At 33.7% G+C, this 16,958-nt stretch overlaps 1 protein-coding gene across 1 annotated transcript in view; it reads right to left on the bottom strand.

Moving 5' to 3' along the window:
• Positions 1-16,958, bottom strand: part of ZNG1A (Zn regulated GTPase metalloprotein activator 1A) — a 54,923-nt gene that overhangs the window by 15,702 nt on the left and 22,263 nt on the right. The window contains exons 6-10 of the mRNA XM_056806231.1: positions 16,275-16,312; positions 10,398-10,444; positions 8,310-8,396; positions 5,951-5,995; positions 1,894-1,950 (exon numbers count right to left, since the gene is read on the bottom strand). Coding sequence (XP_056662209.1) covers positions 1,894-1,950; positions 5,951-5,995; positions 8,310-8,396; positions 10,398-10,444; positions 16,275-16,312 — 274 coding nt within the window. The remainder of the gene's footprint in view (positions 1-1,893; positions 1,951-5,950; positions 5,996-8,309; positions 8,397-10,397; positions 10,445-16,274; positions 16,313-16,958) is intronic.

Raw genomic sequence — 16,958 nt, 5'->3', positions numbered from 1 at the left:
TATTGTGGCCAGGTGCGACCATGTGGCATTCTGTGTTCAGCTCTAGATAATGTGCTTTGGTAAGAATACAGACTAGCTGGGGTGAGTCCAAAGCAGGGCTATCTGGAGGAAGAAACTAGGAACCATGACATGAAAGCTACAGTTGAAGGAATGAGAGAAAACTGTGGAGAAAACAGAAGACTGAGGCCAAGGGCTGCTGTTTTTGAGTGGACAAAGGAAGGGCAGCTGGAAGAGAAGAGATTTGCTCCGCTTGGCCCTCAAGTGAAGAAAAAAGAAGAGGCACCAATTGCAGAGAAGCAGGTACAGTCCCTGCCAGGAATGGACCCATCACTGGAATACTTCAAGCAGATTATCTAGGGACATTACTGAGAGGACCCTGAGCAAGAACAAGCCCAATGACTTTATTTTTCAGGCCTCTTCCTTTGTGATTATCAGGGATCTGAAATTGGTGGCAATGGAAAGGACAGAAAGAGAGACTGGAGGCAGGGGATTTCAAAAACTTTTCAAGTTTTTTTGTTCAGGCTGCTTTGTTTCCTTCAATTTACACCTGCTCCCCAGGCCCAAGTCATGCCCTGTGGTACAACTGCAAAGATGTATATGGGTGATATTACTGGGCCTGGAGTAAGGAAGACCAGAATTCAAATCCTGCCTCAATTCCTCCTAGCTATGTGAGTGGGTGTGTGAGGCCCTTAACTTCTGTTTGACTCAGTTTCCTCACGTGTAAAATGGGCATAATGAACTGCTGTGAGGATAAAGTGAAACAGTAACTGTAAAGCACTTAGCTCAGTGCCTGGCACATAGTGCTTACTAGCACTACAGAAATGTTAGCTATTATTATATCATTGCTTTCTTACTACACAGAAAGCAAAATTTGCTTGTCTTTAAACTCTCTGCATTAATTTGATTTATAACAGTAAAGGTTGCTGGGTCTAACAAACAAAACCTTCTACTTTTCAGAGGGCAGAAAGGAAGAAAATAGTTCAAGAAACCTGGAAAATAAAATATGAACTGGCCAGTAGGTAAGGACATTACTGGATAAAAAATGAAAATAAATGTTTTTAAAGTAAAGATTAGAGGCTAGAAGGGACACTATCTTAGACACTATTTAATTCCTTAAGTTCTATTTTAGGAGAATGGGAAAAATACCTTATAGGCAACTCTTAATTTAGGAACAATGTATTTATGGCCCATTTCCTTACACCCCCGGTGAGCGAATCAGGAGCACCTGAAACAAAATTGTCTTTTGTGCCCCACTTCAAAACACCTGGGAAGTGATTAACCTAGGGAGGTGACTTTGCTCATGTTGGCAGGAGTAAACAGTTCCTGGTTAACAGATAACTGGTTCCCAGAATCATCTACTCAAACCTTACCTAAACCTCTATTTCCCAAAGTCTCTCAACCTGAATAGCACTGCCTAGGAAATTACTTCATCTACTATTAAGAGGAAAGAAATGCACTTCAAGCATTCAAAGATGGAACTCAAGAAATGCTTTTTCCCCATGTACCTAATGTCATAAAATGGCAGATGGGCAGAGATGAAAATAATACTATTAGTACTATGCTCTCTCACAAATTACACTGGCTTCTGTGGGCTATTCTGGAAACCTAAACACCATTGAAAATTTTATTTCTATTCAGAAATGAATTCTGTGTTCCTAATGACTTCAAATTAGGTTTTGAAACATCACCCATTCACAAATTGTAACCTACCTGGAATTGTCAGTGTTAAAGAAATGATTGGAAACTTAAAGGGTAATAGACTCCATTAAAATACAGAATCAGACTTGGAAAAAGAGAATTATAGAAATAAAGAAAAGAAATTGATTATTTGAAACTACCCCTTCAAAAGCAGAATTAAAAAACAATTTAAAAACCCACAGATAAAAAAATTACCTGATTCCAGAGAGACTGTCAAAAGAGTGTAAATCCAGTACATTAGAAAGATCAACTCTAAAAATTAAAAAAGAAATAAAAAATTATAAACAATATGGCATATACCAATATATCATACCTTTAAAGACCATTCCAATCAATTAACAATAAGTATTTTCCTAAGCACCTTCTATGAAAGCACTATGCTAGGTTCTAGAGCTACAAAAACCAAAATCAAACAATTCCTGCTTTCATGGGGCTTACGTTCTTTCAAGGGAGAGAAGACATACACATCCAAGCATATAAACCTAAGTACATGGCAGTTGGCAGAAAGGGAAAAGGTCCCGGGTAGGAGTTGGTGCTTGAGCCAAACTTTGAATAAAACCAGGGATTCTAAGAATTAGAGACAAAGACTGCTGCATTCTCAACATGAATGGCAGCCTACACAAGGGCAATGAGACATAAAATAGTAAGCCATATGTGCATGAGAAACAACAAGAAGGATAGTTTGGCGGAACCACTGAGTGCATGAAGGGGAGTGACATATTATGACAGGAGAGAGAGAGGTAGGTAGAAGAGGGGACAAGTTGTGAAGGTTTTCAAATGCCAGAGTTTATAATTGATCCTAGAGATAACAGGGAGCCAGCATTACTAAGCAAGAGATTGACATTATTAGGTATGTACTTTGGCAGCTGCATGGAGGGCAATTTGGAGGAGAGGAGAGAGAAGATCTAGCAATTGGAAAATTTTGTTGGTTGCAATAGTTTAGGCAAGTGGAAAAGAGGACCTGAACTAGGGTAGTGGCTGTATGAGTGGAGAGAAGGTGGCAGATACAAGAAATGAATCACCAAGATTGGTAAAGGAACTCCAAAAACTTAAGTAATCTAGTTGTAAAGAGCAAGCACAATCAAGACACTGTGTTGCAAGTTTTGAAATGGGAACATAAAAGGATGGATAGTATGAATTGAAAATGGTGCCATTAATACATTAGAATATCACTAAGGAACAATGTTTAGTCATACACTGTAAAAAGGTTAAAAAAAGAGCAAGTTCCAAATGATTTATTAAGATTAACTTGTAGACTACCATCATTTTCAATTTTTAAAGTATTCATAAAGCAATTTAAGAGCTATTTTAATACTTTAAACAAATGAAAATCAATTCCAAGACTTTCAATTACTGTGAAAAAGCTAACTCCTTAGAGAAAGAAGTAAGTAAGTAAGTTGGAATACAAGGTAGCTTTGGGTGACTGAGGAGGAAGCAAAATAGTATTCATGGGAAAAATTATTGTGGAATTTTTCCTTACTCTTGAAATCCAAATTATTTCCCCCTCCTAGTAAATGGATGATTAATATAAAAACACAATACCAAACTATGTCAGTTTGTGCAGTATTAATTTGTACTATGACACTGTTTAGTGTAGTTGAAATATGAAAATCATCCATCATTTGGGCTTAGTCTTTTTCTGGTCTTCTGTTTTAAAATTACAAGCTCTATGCATCAGTTCTCTCTCTTTTTAAAAATTAGTGTTCTGGTATAGAAATTGTCCTTTGAGGACTGCTTTGGTTACATCCCATATATTTTGATATGTTGTCTCATTTAACATCATTCTTTAATATAATTTTTGTGTCTCTAGGTTTTAGTTTTGACCCACTTTTTATTTGGAATATTTTGAGTCTGCATCTTTGGTTCATATTTCCTTTAATGATTATGATTTTTATTGCATTGTGGTCTATGAATTATATACTTATGATAATCCCAAAGTTGGAAGGGACCCCAGAGGTCCTCCACTAAAAGTCCTCATTACTAAAATGGAAACAAATGATCCTAGATCCTTGAAGGTTATGCCATCATAGCAAAAACTCTTGCCAGAACCACCAAATTTGAAACATTTTTGAGTGATTGGCTGTATATCTGTCACCCAAATATTGGCCTCCTTGAGTTCTGAGAGGTTCATTACTGTGTTGGCTACAGGGTGATACATTTTTCAAACACAGAAACTCCCAAAAAACTAAGCCAGGGTTTAGGATTAGGAGGTGTCATCTGCTTTGATAAGAGTTTTCCCACTAATGAAATGAAAGATCATTAGAGTATAAAATATAAATAATAAAAACGTAATTAAAATTTTAACTCAAGCTCTTGGAGTTTAGAAAATGATGATTAAATTTCTCCCATATAGACAAAACAACAAAACGTGTCTATCAGATTAAATTTTTTAATGTAAATTTATGAGATTAAAAACCTGCATTGGTTTATTACCAGTGTTAGCTTTGCCCATTCTCAGCAATCTCATTTTGCTCATCTTCTACAAACTTTAACAAAAAAAAATTGTGCCTATTTAAAAATATATTTTGGGGGGCAGCTATGTGGCTCAGTGAATTGAGAGTCAGGTCCAGAGACGGGAGGTCCTGGGTTCAAATCTGGCCTCAGGCACTGTCTAGCTGTGTGACCCTGGGCAAGTCACTTAACCCCCACTGCCTAGCCCTTACCACTCTTCTGCCTTGGAACCAATACACAGTATTGATTCCAAGATGGAAGGTAAGGGTTTAAAAAAATAAAATAAAACAAAATACATTTTGTTCTTTGTTCTATTGTATTTTTTAAAAAGTTAAGAAAATCAAAGTGATATAAATGCTCAAGTTTTGTTTGTTGTTTTTTTTTTAAACCCTTACCTTTGGTCTTAAAATCACTACTGTGTAGTGGTTCCAAGGAGAAGAGTGTTAAGGCTAGGCAATGTGGGTTAAATGACTTGCCCAGGGTCACACAGCTAGACAATGTCTGAAGCCATATTTGAACCTAGGATCTCCTGTGTATAGGCCTGGCTCTCAATCCACTGAGGCACACAATTGCCCATAGACACCCAATTTTGTTGAACACTAAACACTATTTTAGATGACTTCTTATCAAAAGATCATGGGATTTTTCATGTTGGTTCCAGAAGGATCTCTGAGACCATCTAGTCCAACCCCTCATTTGACAATTTGACAAATGAAAAACCCAAGAACTAGGGAAGTAAAACGGCTTGCCTAGGTGGAGATGGGAGTCTAGGTGCTTGGGCTCCAGAACCAGGATTTTTTTCACTGCCCCAAAATGCTGCTCCTCATAAAGGGACAGTTCTACTTTTCCCCCTCCTTAATGAACATTCAAAGCAATAAGGTGAGAAATTATAAAAATATTTCAAATATTTAACTCACTAGGACTTGCAGAATTGCCAATATGCTGGAGGAAAAAAGAAAAATGTTCCTTATGGAAATGGGGAAAAGTTCACTATTTAAACTAAACAAACTCATGCATGATGCCACAACACAGGGACTGGTAACCACTTTTGGATTCTTAAAACACCTAGAGACTAATGGAAAGTTACTGTTTGGGTTTGGTCTAACTTTTACCAACTTGAATTAATTGTCAATTTCCTGATACTATGTACCATGTAAATTAAAAGACCACTTGAGGTTAGAATACCAATCTTTAGTAGCACTGATAACTGTACTTCAATTAACAGACAAAATTGCAAGATATATATTTTTTAATTTAGAAATTTTTTAAGCATCCAAGAAACATTAGAATTTAAGTAATTAATTAAAATAAATATGAGAATTTAAGTAAATTTGAAATTTAAAATATACATTTGCTATCTAGATTATGATAACCCATTTAAAATTAAACATTTATAGGCTACAGCATTAATCTAATCTGGAGTGACTAAAGGCTTTTAATCTTAGTCATTAAAGAAAAACTTGATCTCACAAAACCAACTGTGGTTTACACATTTTGCCTATAATAATGCTGAAGCTCAGGTGTTGCAATTCAATTTGCCAAACTGCTGATTTAAAAAAAGGAAACAAAGACATTTTTCTTTAGGAAAGTTATGATTTTTATAAAATTCAAGAGTTAAAAAACCCCATCATTTGTCCAAATTATAGGAGATCCTCAAATATAAACTGTATCTCTATAATGAGAATTCTTTTAAAAGAAAATAAAAATACACAGGCAGATGCTGAAAAAGAGCTGATTATAGGTCACTCTAAATTTTGATCAGAATACAATATATGACTGGCAATAAGAGATTTAAAAGTACCTTGATCTTTGGGTCTCTAAAATTCTTCCCAGTCCATTTATTGATCTGAAATAAAAATACAGAAATAAACTAAAAAGCAGAGTTACATGTTCAAAATCCAAAGTAAAACCAAAAAGTAATGAACCTTACTGCTGAAACAAGGACTAACTACATACAAATATAAACTTATAACTATTAAAAAATAAATCTGAAAATTTTACATACCTAGTACTGAAATTATTTTTTTCCTCAAAATTGAAATATATGCTCCAATTGATAACAGGGATACCAACTCTTCTTGGAAAGATTTTTTTCCTACTTGACAAAAAGATTTCCTATAGGTTCTTCTCTGAATAACCAGCAGACTCATTTTTAAGCTGTATGAGAGCTTCCTGGAGGGCCCAGCTCTACTCAATGTTCCTTTGTAAAATCAGCACTCCTAAAGTCCTATTCTCTGTCCTGGGGTATATAATCTACCTTACTCACCTCTCTTCAGAAGGTAACTTAAACCCTGGCAGACTTAGAAGTTATATAAATAAACTACCATAAAAAGTCATTATGACTTGAGTAATTAATTTTGGCAACCACATTTCTCATAAATTTAGTCCAACCTTTAATTTTTAACCCTTATACTGTTAGAGGTCAAGAGATTTGTGTTTAATTCATTTTACTCATGTTGCATGCTACCTACCTTCTCACTATGCACTTCTGATGACAATGATGAAGCAGCACAAATTAATCCTCCATTTTACTAATACTAATGTGAGGAGTTAGTGAAGGGAAAAGGTAAGAGATTTAAATGATTTTCCAAATCCTTCCTCCCAAATTCCTATCTAAAATCCTTTAAAAGAAAAGCAGAAATCTGAATGATTAACAATGACTTAATTACTGAATATTTGATAATCAAATGACAGCTATCTTGCTGAGTTCCACCTTACAGTACTGATTATAGAGATGGTAGTTGATAGTAGAAGCATTATTGGTTACGTCTTCCTTTTGTACTAAAATGTTTGTGGTCAATGTTTAGGTTATATGTTTTATGGTTATGATTATGTCCTAAGTTTTCTTGAAAATCTTTTGTTGCCACTTACTTTAAAATAAGGCATTGAAACTTGGTCATTTAGAACTGTTAAAGGCTAAGCACCTGGAGTTAAGTGCTCAGGATCACATAACTAGGAAGTTTCTGAAGTCATATTTAAGAGCAAGTCCTTCAGATTCCAGGCCTGGCGCATTGTACTACCCTAACTGTCCATATTTTAAACTCTATGAAAAATACAAAAAGTGGGAGAAGTAGCAGAGAAGTTTTACGATATTCAAAAGATGGTTATAAAGCTAGTACGAGATATGGTTCCAACTTTTCTGTAACTTATCTAACAAAGGAGAAAGAATAAGAGGACAAGTTGAATGATGATAAAAAGCATGACTACTCCTGGATAATAATAGACAATAAGTCCCAAAGGATATCAAAGGAATGCAAAACCCCTTTGAACAAGAGTGGTCAAGAAAATATTCAGAAGAGTTTATATTGGGGCTAAGCCTCAAAAAATGAGTAATAGAGAGAATAAAAAGAGAGAAGGGTGAGGGCAATATAAGCTGGATACATAGCAAAAGCTAAGGAAGAAATTGGTAAAGCATGCTCATTGAACAGCAAATACATCAAATTTATTGGAACAGAAGATTTACATTGGGAGATAACAGAAGAAAAGACTGGAAAGATGGATCAAGACTAGGCTTGGAATTCCAGGCAAAAGAAATAGATGATACAGGTACAGAAAGGAGCCACTAAGATTTTATTATCCTTACTCTTTATTTTAGGGATTAATCAATGACACAAAGAGAGTTAAAAATACTTTTGTGTTATTTGCAAGATATGTATACTTTGGTATAAGAACACAATAAACACTACTTAATGATTCATGCCAACTCTGAAAATACATTCTCACACAGGCCATGACTTATGAATGTTTTGGAAACAGGCTTAATGTTGCCTCAATCAACAATGTTTTTCAATCGACATAAACTCATTATTAGTAAACTCTGTAACAAGATAAAATTCTGCTATAATATCTTACGTCCAACCATCCACTTAATGACAGAATTCATAAAGAGCTAAAATTTGGAGAACAAGGCCAAGCATTTGAATCCTGGCTCTGCCATCTGTAGGATCTTGGCCAATCACTTAACCTTTATTGTGAAATGATAGGAATTGGAAGAGATGATCTCTATGGTTTCTTCCAGTTCTCAATCTACAATTCTATGAATTGATCATTTCACTGAAAGCTATGTTTTTCAGAATGCCACTAATCCAATGAACAATATTAGGTGGAGAATACATGTAACACATTTCAAATAATGGGTGGTCAGCATGTAAATCCTGTACCTGATGATCGTTTTTATTTTAAGTAACTCCTCTTCTGCAACTAAGTCGGTTTTATTGATTATGATAATGTCTGCCAAAGCAACCTGCCTAAATTAAGAAAAAGAAAAATACAAGAATTAAGGAATTAAACATTTAAATATGAACAGCTTCTTCAAATCATCATCCCCAGTTAAAAAAAAAAAACTACTGTATTAATTTACTAGTATTGATTTATCACTCTTAATAGTTGGTGAATCATACTCATTACCATAAACTAAAAATATGATTACAACAAATATTTACTAAGTAGGTGATGTGGAACATTCACTTGCAAGGCTTTGCAAGGAATATAAAGATGAATAAGACATAGTTTCTGCCCTCAAGAAGGGTATGATATAGAAAAATAGTACATTAACATATTCTTTATAGGGATGAATAGTGTATTTTCCACTCATTCTCAGTAGGGCAGTATCATCACTGTTATCGTAATATCAGTTAATCAAAAATAATTTTAATGCCAATTCTGGGCAAAGAAAAGGGCAAATCTATCCCCCAAAGTGTCAAATAATGGACTCATAAGCCAATAAAAATGATTCTTTGTTGTTTGTAAAGCTGTTTTTTTAAATGAGTACAATGTTATTCACTAAAACCTAATACTTAAGAAAGCAACAAATAATAGTTATCTTGACTACATTTTAAAGGAGAAATCCTCAGACCTCCTTTTGCTATTATGAAGCTATGAAGACAAAAATAAGAAGACAAATATACTGTAGCTCTCTATCATCATCACAAAGATAAGTACCTAACTGTAGAGGGTACACACCTGGTAATATTTTGATGCTTTAAAATAAAACACACTCCAAAAGACTACCAGTTCATCAGTGAAGAAATCTCTCAGGCTACTATGCTCTCTCTTTTTTCCTTCACTGCCAAAGAACATTCAAAATTCCTGCTACTATTCATCTCCATTTCATTCTTCAAATCTCCCAAATCAGGCGTCCATCCCCACCATTCTACCTCAATTTGCTTTATCAAAGATTATCACTGAATGTTTAATTAAATTTAGTGGCCATTTTTTTGACCTCTTGCTTTTTGACCCCTGCAGCATCTCTACCCCACTCTAGCTGCCATGAAACTGCTTTCTACTGGCAATCCTTAGAGGTATCTGACTATTCCTTCTTGGTCTCCTTTGCTACACCATTATTTATCTCGTGCCTGCGAACCAGACTTAAGGGCTGCCTTCTCTTTTGACTCTATACTGTGTCTATGATCTCAATATTCCCATGACAGATCTTTTTAAAACTACTGTATATCCTCAAAAACAGCTCTCATCTGTCCAATCTTCTCCACTTATAAGAGCACTCCTTTAGTTCAAGACTCTTATTGCCATTATCCTGGACTTTTACAATAGCTTGATCAGGGTTCTCCTTGTTAATCTCTTCCCTTTCCAATCCCCCTGTCAAAATCATCATTTTAAGATATAGTTCTGTTAAAAAAACAAAACAAAACCCTCTGCTGGCTCCCTATGGCTGTCAGTATAAAATAAACTCCTGACATTTAAGGCCTGCAGTCTTCCTTTCCATCTCAATTTCACATTTTTCACTGTTATGCATTCTACTTTTAAGCCAAAGGGGACTCTCCAACAAGTATTCAAACATCTTCCTCAAGCCTCAAATGTACAGCCTTTGTCACTTCCTTCTTCTGGGTTTCTTCTCTCCCTTCAAGTCAAAACTCAGATATCATCTTCTACACAAACCCCTTGTGCAATCTCTAACTTCAGTTACTCCACTTTGCTCCTTTGCTCTTCAGTTCCCTAACTTGCATTATTCTTATGGATGTGCTAAGTCCCCAGATAATGTGGCAAGCTCCTTCAGAATAGGAAATTAGCTTTTTTTTTTTTTACTTTTTGTCTGCCTAAGACCTAGTTCAATGCCTTTACCTAAAAGTGTTACTTTGAACAGAAAATAATATGAATATATACCTTGGTTAATATATACTTCACATTTCAGTGTACTTTTGTTTTTATTTTAAGGAATGTTTTTTCATTTAACTATCAAGCAATCTTAGCTTATTTTAAAGTTCTGTGTATTTCTCCTTTTCAATCAATACCTCATTGCTTCATTTATCAGCCCATCTGCTTTTTCTTCTGTTAAATGCTAAGAAAAAAGGGACAAATTTTAAGATCACTCACCTATCATAACAAGAAAAAATTAGATCAATACAAGACATTTTAATTTTAGATTCCTTTATTCTCCCTTGAATGTTTAGGTATTAGTTAACATATATTTTTATATGATTCAAGGTTAACTTTTCTAGATAATTAGCCCAGTCCAAAGTATGTTTGATTCCCTCATAAACAAAGATTTCTTATCCAGTATTGATATCAGACACATATATGAAATTATTAGACTTTACTTTGTTGTTTTTTTAAACATAGGATTTATTCTCATTTTTAAGAGGGAAAGAATTATTCTTGAATTAAAAAAGAAAAAACTACAATTCATTTGATATGTCAGTCACATTCAATTTTAAGAAATTATTTATATTCTAAATATTCCTAACTTGTCTCATTCTTTATGGGAGGGAGAAAAAGGCTTTAAGAATGTGTACACTCATGGGTATGTTGACAAACATTTAACAACTAGCTCACTAGAAAAAAAAATTATTCACAACATACTTTTAAGTTTAATCTCTACTATTAATTTTTTCTTAAGTCTAGATAATGAACAAAACAATAAATCAAGCTCTAATTTGTAGCAATTGCTGAGCTTTGTGGTATAAATGCTCATAATGTAAATTTAACAATAAGCCTCAAGTATGAATTAGCTCCAACATACCACTGAATGTATATTTTCTTTGATTTGATTTAAAATGTAAAATATGTAATAAAATATTAAATTTAAAATTAAAATGGAAAAAATTCAATGTAAAAAAACATGCAACCTGAATTAGAGGCTAAAAAATTCTCTGAAACTTGTAATAAGCAATATTACTTGAACCAAAAATATGATTCCAATAAGGATATTTCATTAGGAAGTACTCATTAGAGCCTCCATTTCATTTTTTTCCCCTAAAATGAGTTTAACTAGATGACCTCAAAGTTTCCTTCTAGTTCTAAATCTAGGATTCTATGACTAGATTACCCTCTTTGTAACATGATTTATTAAAAGGACAGTATGACTCCCTTTTGCCCATGAGGGCCATAGTATCTCCAGAAAGCATCTAAGCATTTGCCCAGTACATTATAGAATAACATTCTAAGTAAAAGGTAAATTACATCACTCACCTATCTTTACAGAATTAAAGTCATGAATCCCAGGAACCTTGTTAAAATTTTGTTTCTATTCTTCCCTTCTAGAAGCACCTGACATATGAACTCATATCATAGGAATCTGAATGCCTGGATTAAATTTTATGGCTACTGTAAGCCTACTTTCTTTACCCAGAGTTCATAATATGGATAAAATAAAAGTTCATCGAATGAACAAATTAAATGAATGAGAAGACTATAAAAAACAAGTTACTTAAGACTAGTCACATTTGCAAAATGTTACACAAATATTAATAATTACTAATATGCATGTTAAAATATAAACACTAAACAAATTGAATCTGAGCTTACTTTCATAGAATAGAGAATATTTTTCAAGTTAGGTCTGAGATTCCTGGGGAAATATATTTTTCATTTAGTTTGACACAACATGTAGTAAATGAAATTAATATTCTAGTAAACTGAATTAGGATAACTAAGGCATCTGTTTCCCCAAAAGCCTATCAAATTCTCTGCTAACATCAGGTTATTGTTCTATGGGGGACAAAGACCAAATATATTAACAGGAGTCATTCTATTGGTATGGCTTTGGGTAACATATCATCTCTCTAGGCCTCTATTTCCTCACTTGTAAGATGAGGGGGCAATGCACTAATTGACCTGAAAGATCTCTTTCAGATATGGGAATCTTTGTTTCTATGAAAATGAAGATAAATTGATCACTGTATTGTAAGTCAAATTAGCATAGTTTTTATAAGATCTAATGTACTCCTATGATGTAAGCTTAAGAAACTTTTTAATATAGCAGAAAATATTCCATGTTTTAAAAAAATGGTATTTTCTTGTAACTTTTGAAAACTGGAGCCATTCCCAAATAGCAATTCCATTTTATCAAATATTAAAATGCTCAGTTAAATATACTGGGGTTATATCCACAGCAAAAGCCACAATTCATGCTGAAATATGGATATGGTGATTTTTTTCTGTGTGAAAAATTTTATGTGTCAAAACCATGTATACATCTCTATTCATATAATATAAAATATATCTTAAATTTTTTTATTTTGCCAAATTTTTATGTAAAATACCTGCAAAATAATACTTTCTTTAAAACTATGTTTCTCTTGATTCATGTAACCATGGAAAAATATTATTAATTAATTAATTAAATAAATAAATAAACTTAAAAAAACTTTATTTCTCAAAATCTGACATGCTGACATCTGTATACTTACAGTATAATTTTTATTAGTTTTTGTGTATGAATCAGTAAGACATGGTTTATTTCAGGATAAAACAAATTATGAAGTGATATCTTTTACTTTTTTGAATTACTATAGAGAAAGTGAGTTAATAAGAGGGCATATAGTTAACAATGTTATAATAATAATAGTATTTTGAAAATATTAACTAATCATGAGTGAAGAGATAAGCAGGCCAGCTTCAAAAATAACATATTCAATTTATTGTAATCTAGAAAGTGAAGTAAAGTGTACTGTGGTACAGATTCACAGCTTTATGGGTAATCCTCTTTTTCCTGCTCTCCTCTATATGTGGAAATACTCACCTTATTTGGTGTTTAAATTCAGGATATATATAAAGAATGTAAGTAATTGGAAACTGAGACCATGACCATTAATTGAGGAATAACTAAACAAGCTGAGGGCATATAAATGTGACAGAATACTATTATGCTATAATAAATAATGAAGGGAATAGTTTTTAAGAAAACTGGGAAGATTTGTATGAACTATATGTAGTATGAAGCCAGCAGAATCAGAACAATTCATTAATAACAATATTGTAAAAAGAAAAAACTCTTGAAAGTTTGAACTTTGAGCAAAAAGTTATCAACTATGATTCTCATGAGAGAGCATGCTGCCTTCCTCTTGACAAAGAGGAAGAGGACTCTGGTTGCAGATAGAGACATGCTGTTTTTGGATATGGCAAGTATAGAAATTGCCTTTATCGACAAAGCATGTTTGCAACAAGGGTTTTATTTTCTTTGTTTCTCAAGGCAAAGGGGAAGGTACAAGGGAAAGAACATTTTTACAAAAAATAAAAATAAAAAAATTGCAAACTGGCAAATAGTTTCACACTTGTATTTGTAATTCCTGCTCTTAATTAGTGCTTTGCATATAGTGATTAACAAATTTTTTCCATTTAAAAAACATTCCCTTGGGGGCAGTTGGGTAGCTCATTAGATTGAGAGCCAGGCCTAGAGACAGAAGGTCCTAGACTCAAATCTGGCCTCAGACACTTCCCAGCTGTGTGACCCTGGCCAAGTCACTTAACTTCCATTGCCTAGTCCTCACCACTTTTCTGCCTTAGAACCAATACCCAGTATTGATTCCAAGATGGAAGGTAAGGGTTTAAAAAAAAAAACATTCCCCAACAAATGAGTCTCATTATCAAAAAATTAACTATCCCATAAAGGCTTTATGCTACAGTCTAGTGATTGAAAAACCTTTTAGCAACTGAGTGCCTAAACTGCAGCCCTCACACTACATGTGAGCCCCCCCCCCCCCCGCCTTACCACAGATGGGGAAGGGGGAAGCACTCCCTTTGGGCTGCTGGTTAGAGGGGTTGGTGAAGTGAGAAATGTCCTTAGGTGTGTGTGGAGAGGGGGAGGGGAGCAGCCCCCTCAGGCACACATGCCATAGGTTTGCCAACATGGCAATAGTCTAAGCTCTCTAGTCCCTACCACTTTACAGAAACCAATAAACCAGTATGTCTGGTCTTAAAGTCTAAAAACATCTTTAAAATAACTGAGAGCTCTAAAAATACTTTCAAAAGCAAATAAAATTTATATAGTGTTTTTTTAAATAAAATATCCTAAATGTGGTTGCAGAAGAGAGAACTGTAGTTACTAAGATATCAGCAAAACAATCTTTTTTCTTGCCACAGCCCTCGCCCTAATTTCTTTTAAAATATAGGACATACTCTATGTTTGCTTTATGTACAATAATATCAAAATAGCAAACTGTATCCCATTTGATTACTACAACAATGGGTCTCCATTTTTAAAATCTTTCAAGTTAAAAAAAGAAGCTTCTAGTTATACTGACAATCATTAAAGAATACCATTTGCAAATCACTGGAAGATTTATTTACAAAAGATTTCTCATCATCATGTAGAGGTTCAGATGTTTGCCAAAGGGTTAAAAAAATAAAACAAAACACAAATTTCTTAGACAAAATAATACATATTCCATAGAAGGTACCACTTTCAATTCAATCTCTTAACAAGAAGGAAGAAAAAACATTGTATAGCCACTAAATTAGGAAGGAATATAATAGTATGCCAACTATAAAAATCTATACCAGTTTAAAATTGATTTTGTTAATAATACAACACAATTGACTACAATGGAAAAAAAATTAGCTGTCAAACATGTCAGCATAAAAAATGAGAAACCTTTCTTTTCAAATAAGTTGGTTTATTTGTCTAAGACTACTTGAGCTTTTAAAAATCCCTACTGCATAATATCTGTTTATTTTCTTGCCTTTTTCTAATACAAACTGTTTTCTGACTGAATTGTTTCAACAGCTTGTGTAATAATAGAACTAAAAAGAAACCTCTCTTGACCTTCTCTCTTGAACTCTCCACTTAGTGATTCTATTGCGTTAAATGTCAGATTTGTAGAACTGAACAGAACAATGTCAGTGGCTTGGGTGGCAGGTCCTGAGAGTGGAGAGCTGTCATTTTAAGTTGTCCATACCTTTGCCCATGATTAAAAAATGAATATTTCAGATCACTGGGTGACAATCCTATTAGAGTGATAGCCCATGATATCAATTACCACTTCAGTTTCAATTTGGCTGCCTGGCCACAGGGTACCACTTCTCTGCTATACTGGTGATGGGCTGGATCTGTGAAGCATGACACCCTTAAATTGCTGCCTATTATCTCAGTGTCATTACTTGTGTAGCTTCAGAATTCTTTGAATTACAAGCAGCTGCTGAGGTCAAGCTTTGCAACTATCGGAATTGGACAGGTTAGCAAATTCTTTATACAAAGCAAAAGTTATTTATCTAGCCTATAACTTGGGAAATCCAAAGTTTCTTTTACCCTGAAAGTATGTTAGTTTTGTTCAGGTACATTAACTCAATAATTTAAAATGTTTTTTTTAACGAGATGGCAGAGATGTTAAATATTTACTGTATTTTACATGATTCAAAACTTGATCCCAACATTTGGCCTCTGGCATGCCAAATAACCCACTTAACCCTTTTCCTTGCTAAGGTACAAGTACAAATTTAAACAATTATGAGGCATATTTACACCATTAAACAAATATGAAACATGTGATAATGGTGAAGGTGCCATACCACAATTTATGGTAATATGGCACATTTCTTTTAAATACAAAAGAGGAATAATAAATACACTTGGAACATAATCTTAAAGGGAAATGGAATTTTTTTTTACAAGTTCCAGATCAACACATTCTAATCTTATAATAAGAATACTTACACTATACATTGGCACCTGCACATTTCATTGGCTTTCTGCATCCCAAAAAGTTTTGATTAAGGTATCACAAATTCAAAATAGATGTTCAACAGATAAAATTTTTCTGAATATTATCATAGAATCTTAGACCTTTCCTGTGTTCTAAGGGCTCTTAGAAGCAAAATGAATGATTTAGAAATTGGGTACACCTCAAGTTATTCAAAAGAATATGATATTCTAGTCTGCCTTTTCATCTTACCTTCAATCCATATTTTGAATCTACAACGGATACAATTCCTACAAAAAAATGGGGAAATACACTTGAAATTATTACCCTTTTTAAAAATGCAGTATAAAATGACTAAACTGACTAGCTCAACTTGAGGATGAAAAAAAGACCTAATTCTATTACTCAATTCAGAATTTCACTCAAATGTTACTTTTTGGAGGGTGGGGATGGGGCAGTGATAAAAACCTGTGATTTCACTCATTTGGGGAGCTTTGTGGTATAGAAACTCTTTTCACCAAGATGCACTGTAGATTAGCAACTGGCAGAAAACTAACATTTGAGTTGGCATTGAGAGAAGGTAAGTGACTTGTAATGTGTCAGAAGCAAGTCTTGTACCCATGTCTTCCTAACAGTCCTAGTTGTACTGTTTTACACAGCTATTCAATAGTGCAGTTGAATAGCATTGTTTTCTTTCTTGCTAATTTCATCATACAATTTATTTCCATTTCTTATTTCACATTAGTAAAGATGGTAGTAAAAAGCCATAATATTCCAAAGAAACCAACCTTTCAATAAAAAAAAAATCCCTTTTGTCAAAACAAAAGCAAAGCCTTAATGGCCACTATAATATTGCTTAGTAAACACAAGAACCCTACTTTCTCCAAAGAGACCTTTCTAAAAATTTAAATTTTTCTAGATTATTAATGTCTTTAG

This window comes from Monodelphis domestica, chromosome 7, assembly GCF_027887165.1.
Source record: "Monodelphis domestica isolate mMonDom1 chromosome 7, mMonDom1.pri, whole genome shotgun sequence".
Taxonomy (NCBI): domain Eukaryota; kingdom Metazoa; phylum Chordata; class Mammalia; order Didelphimorphia; family Didelphidae; genus Monodelphis; species Monodelphis domestica.
The sequence above is the reverse complement of the archived record's forward strand: the minus strand, read 5'-3'. Positions and strand labels throughout refer to the sequence as shown.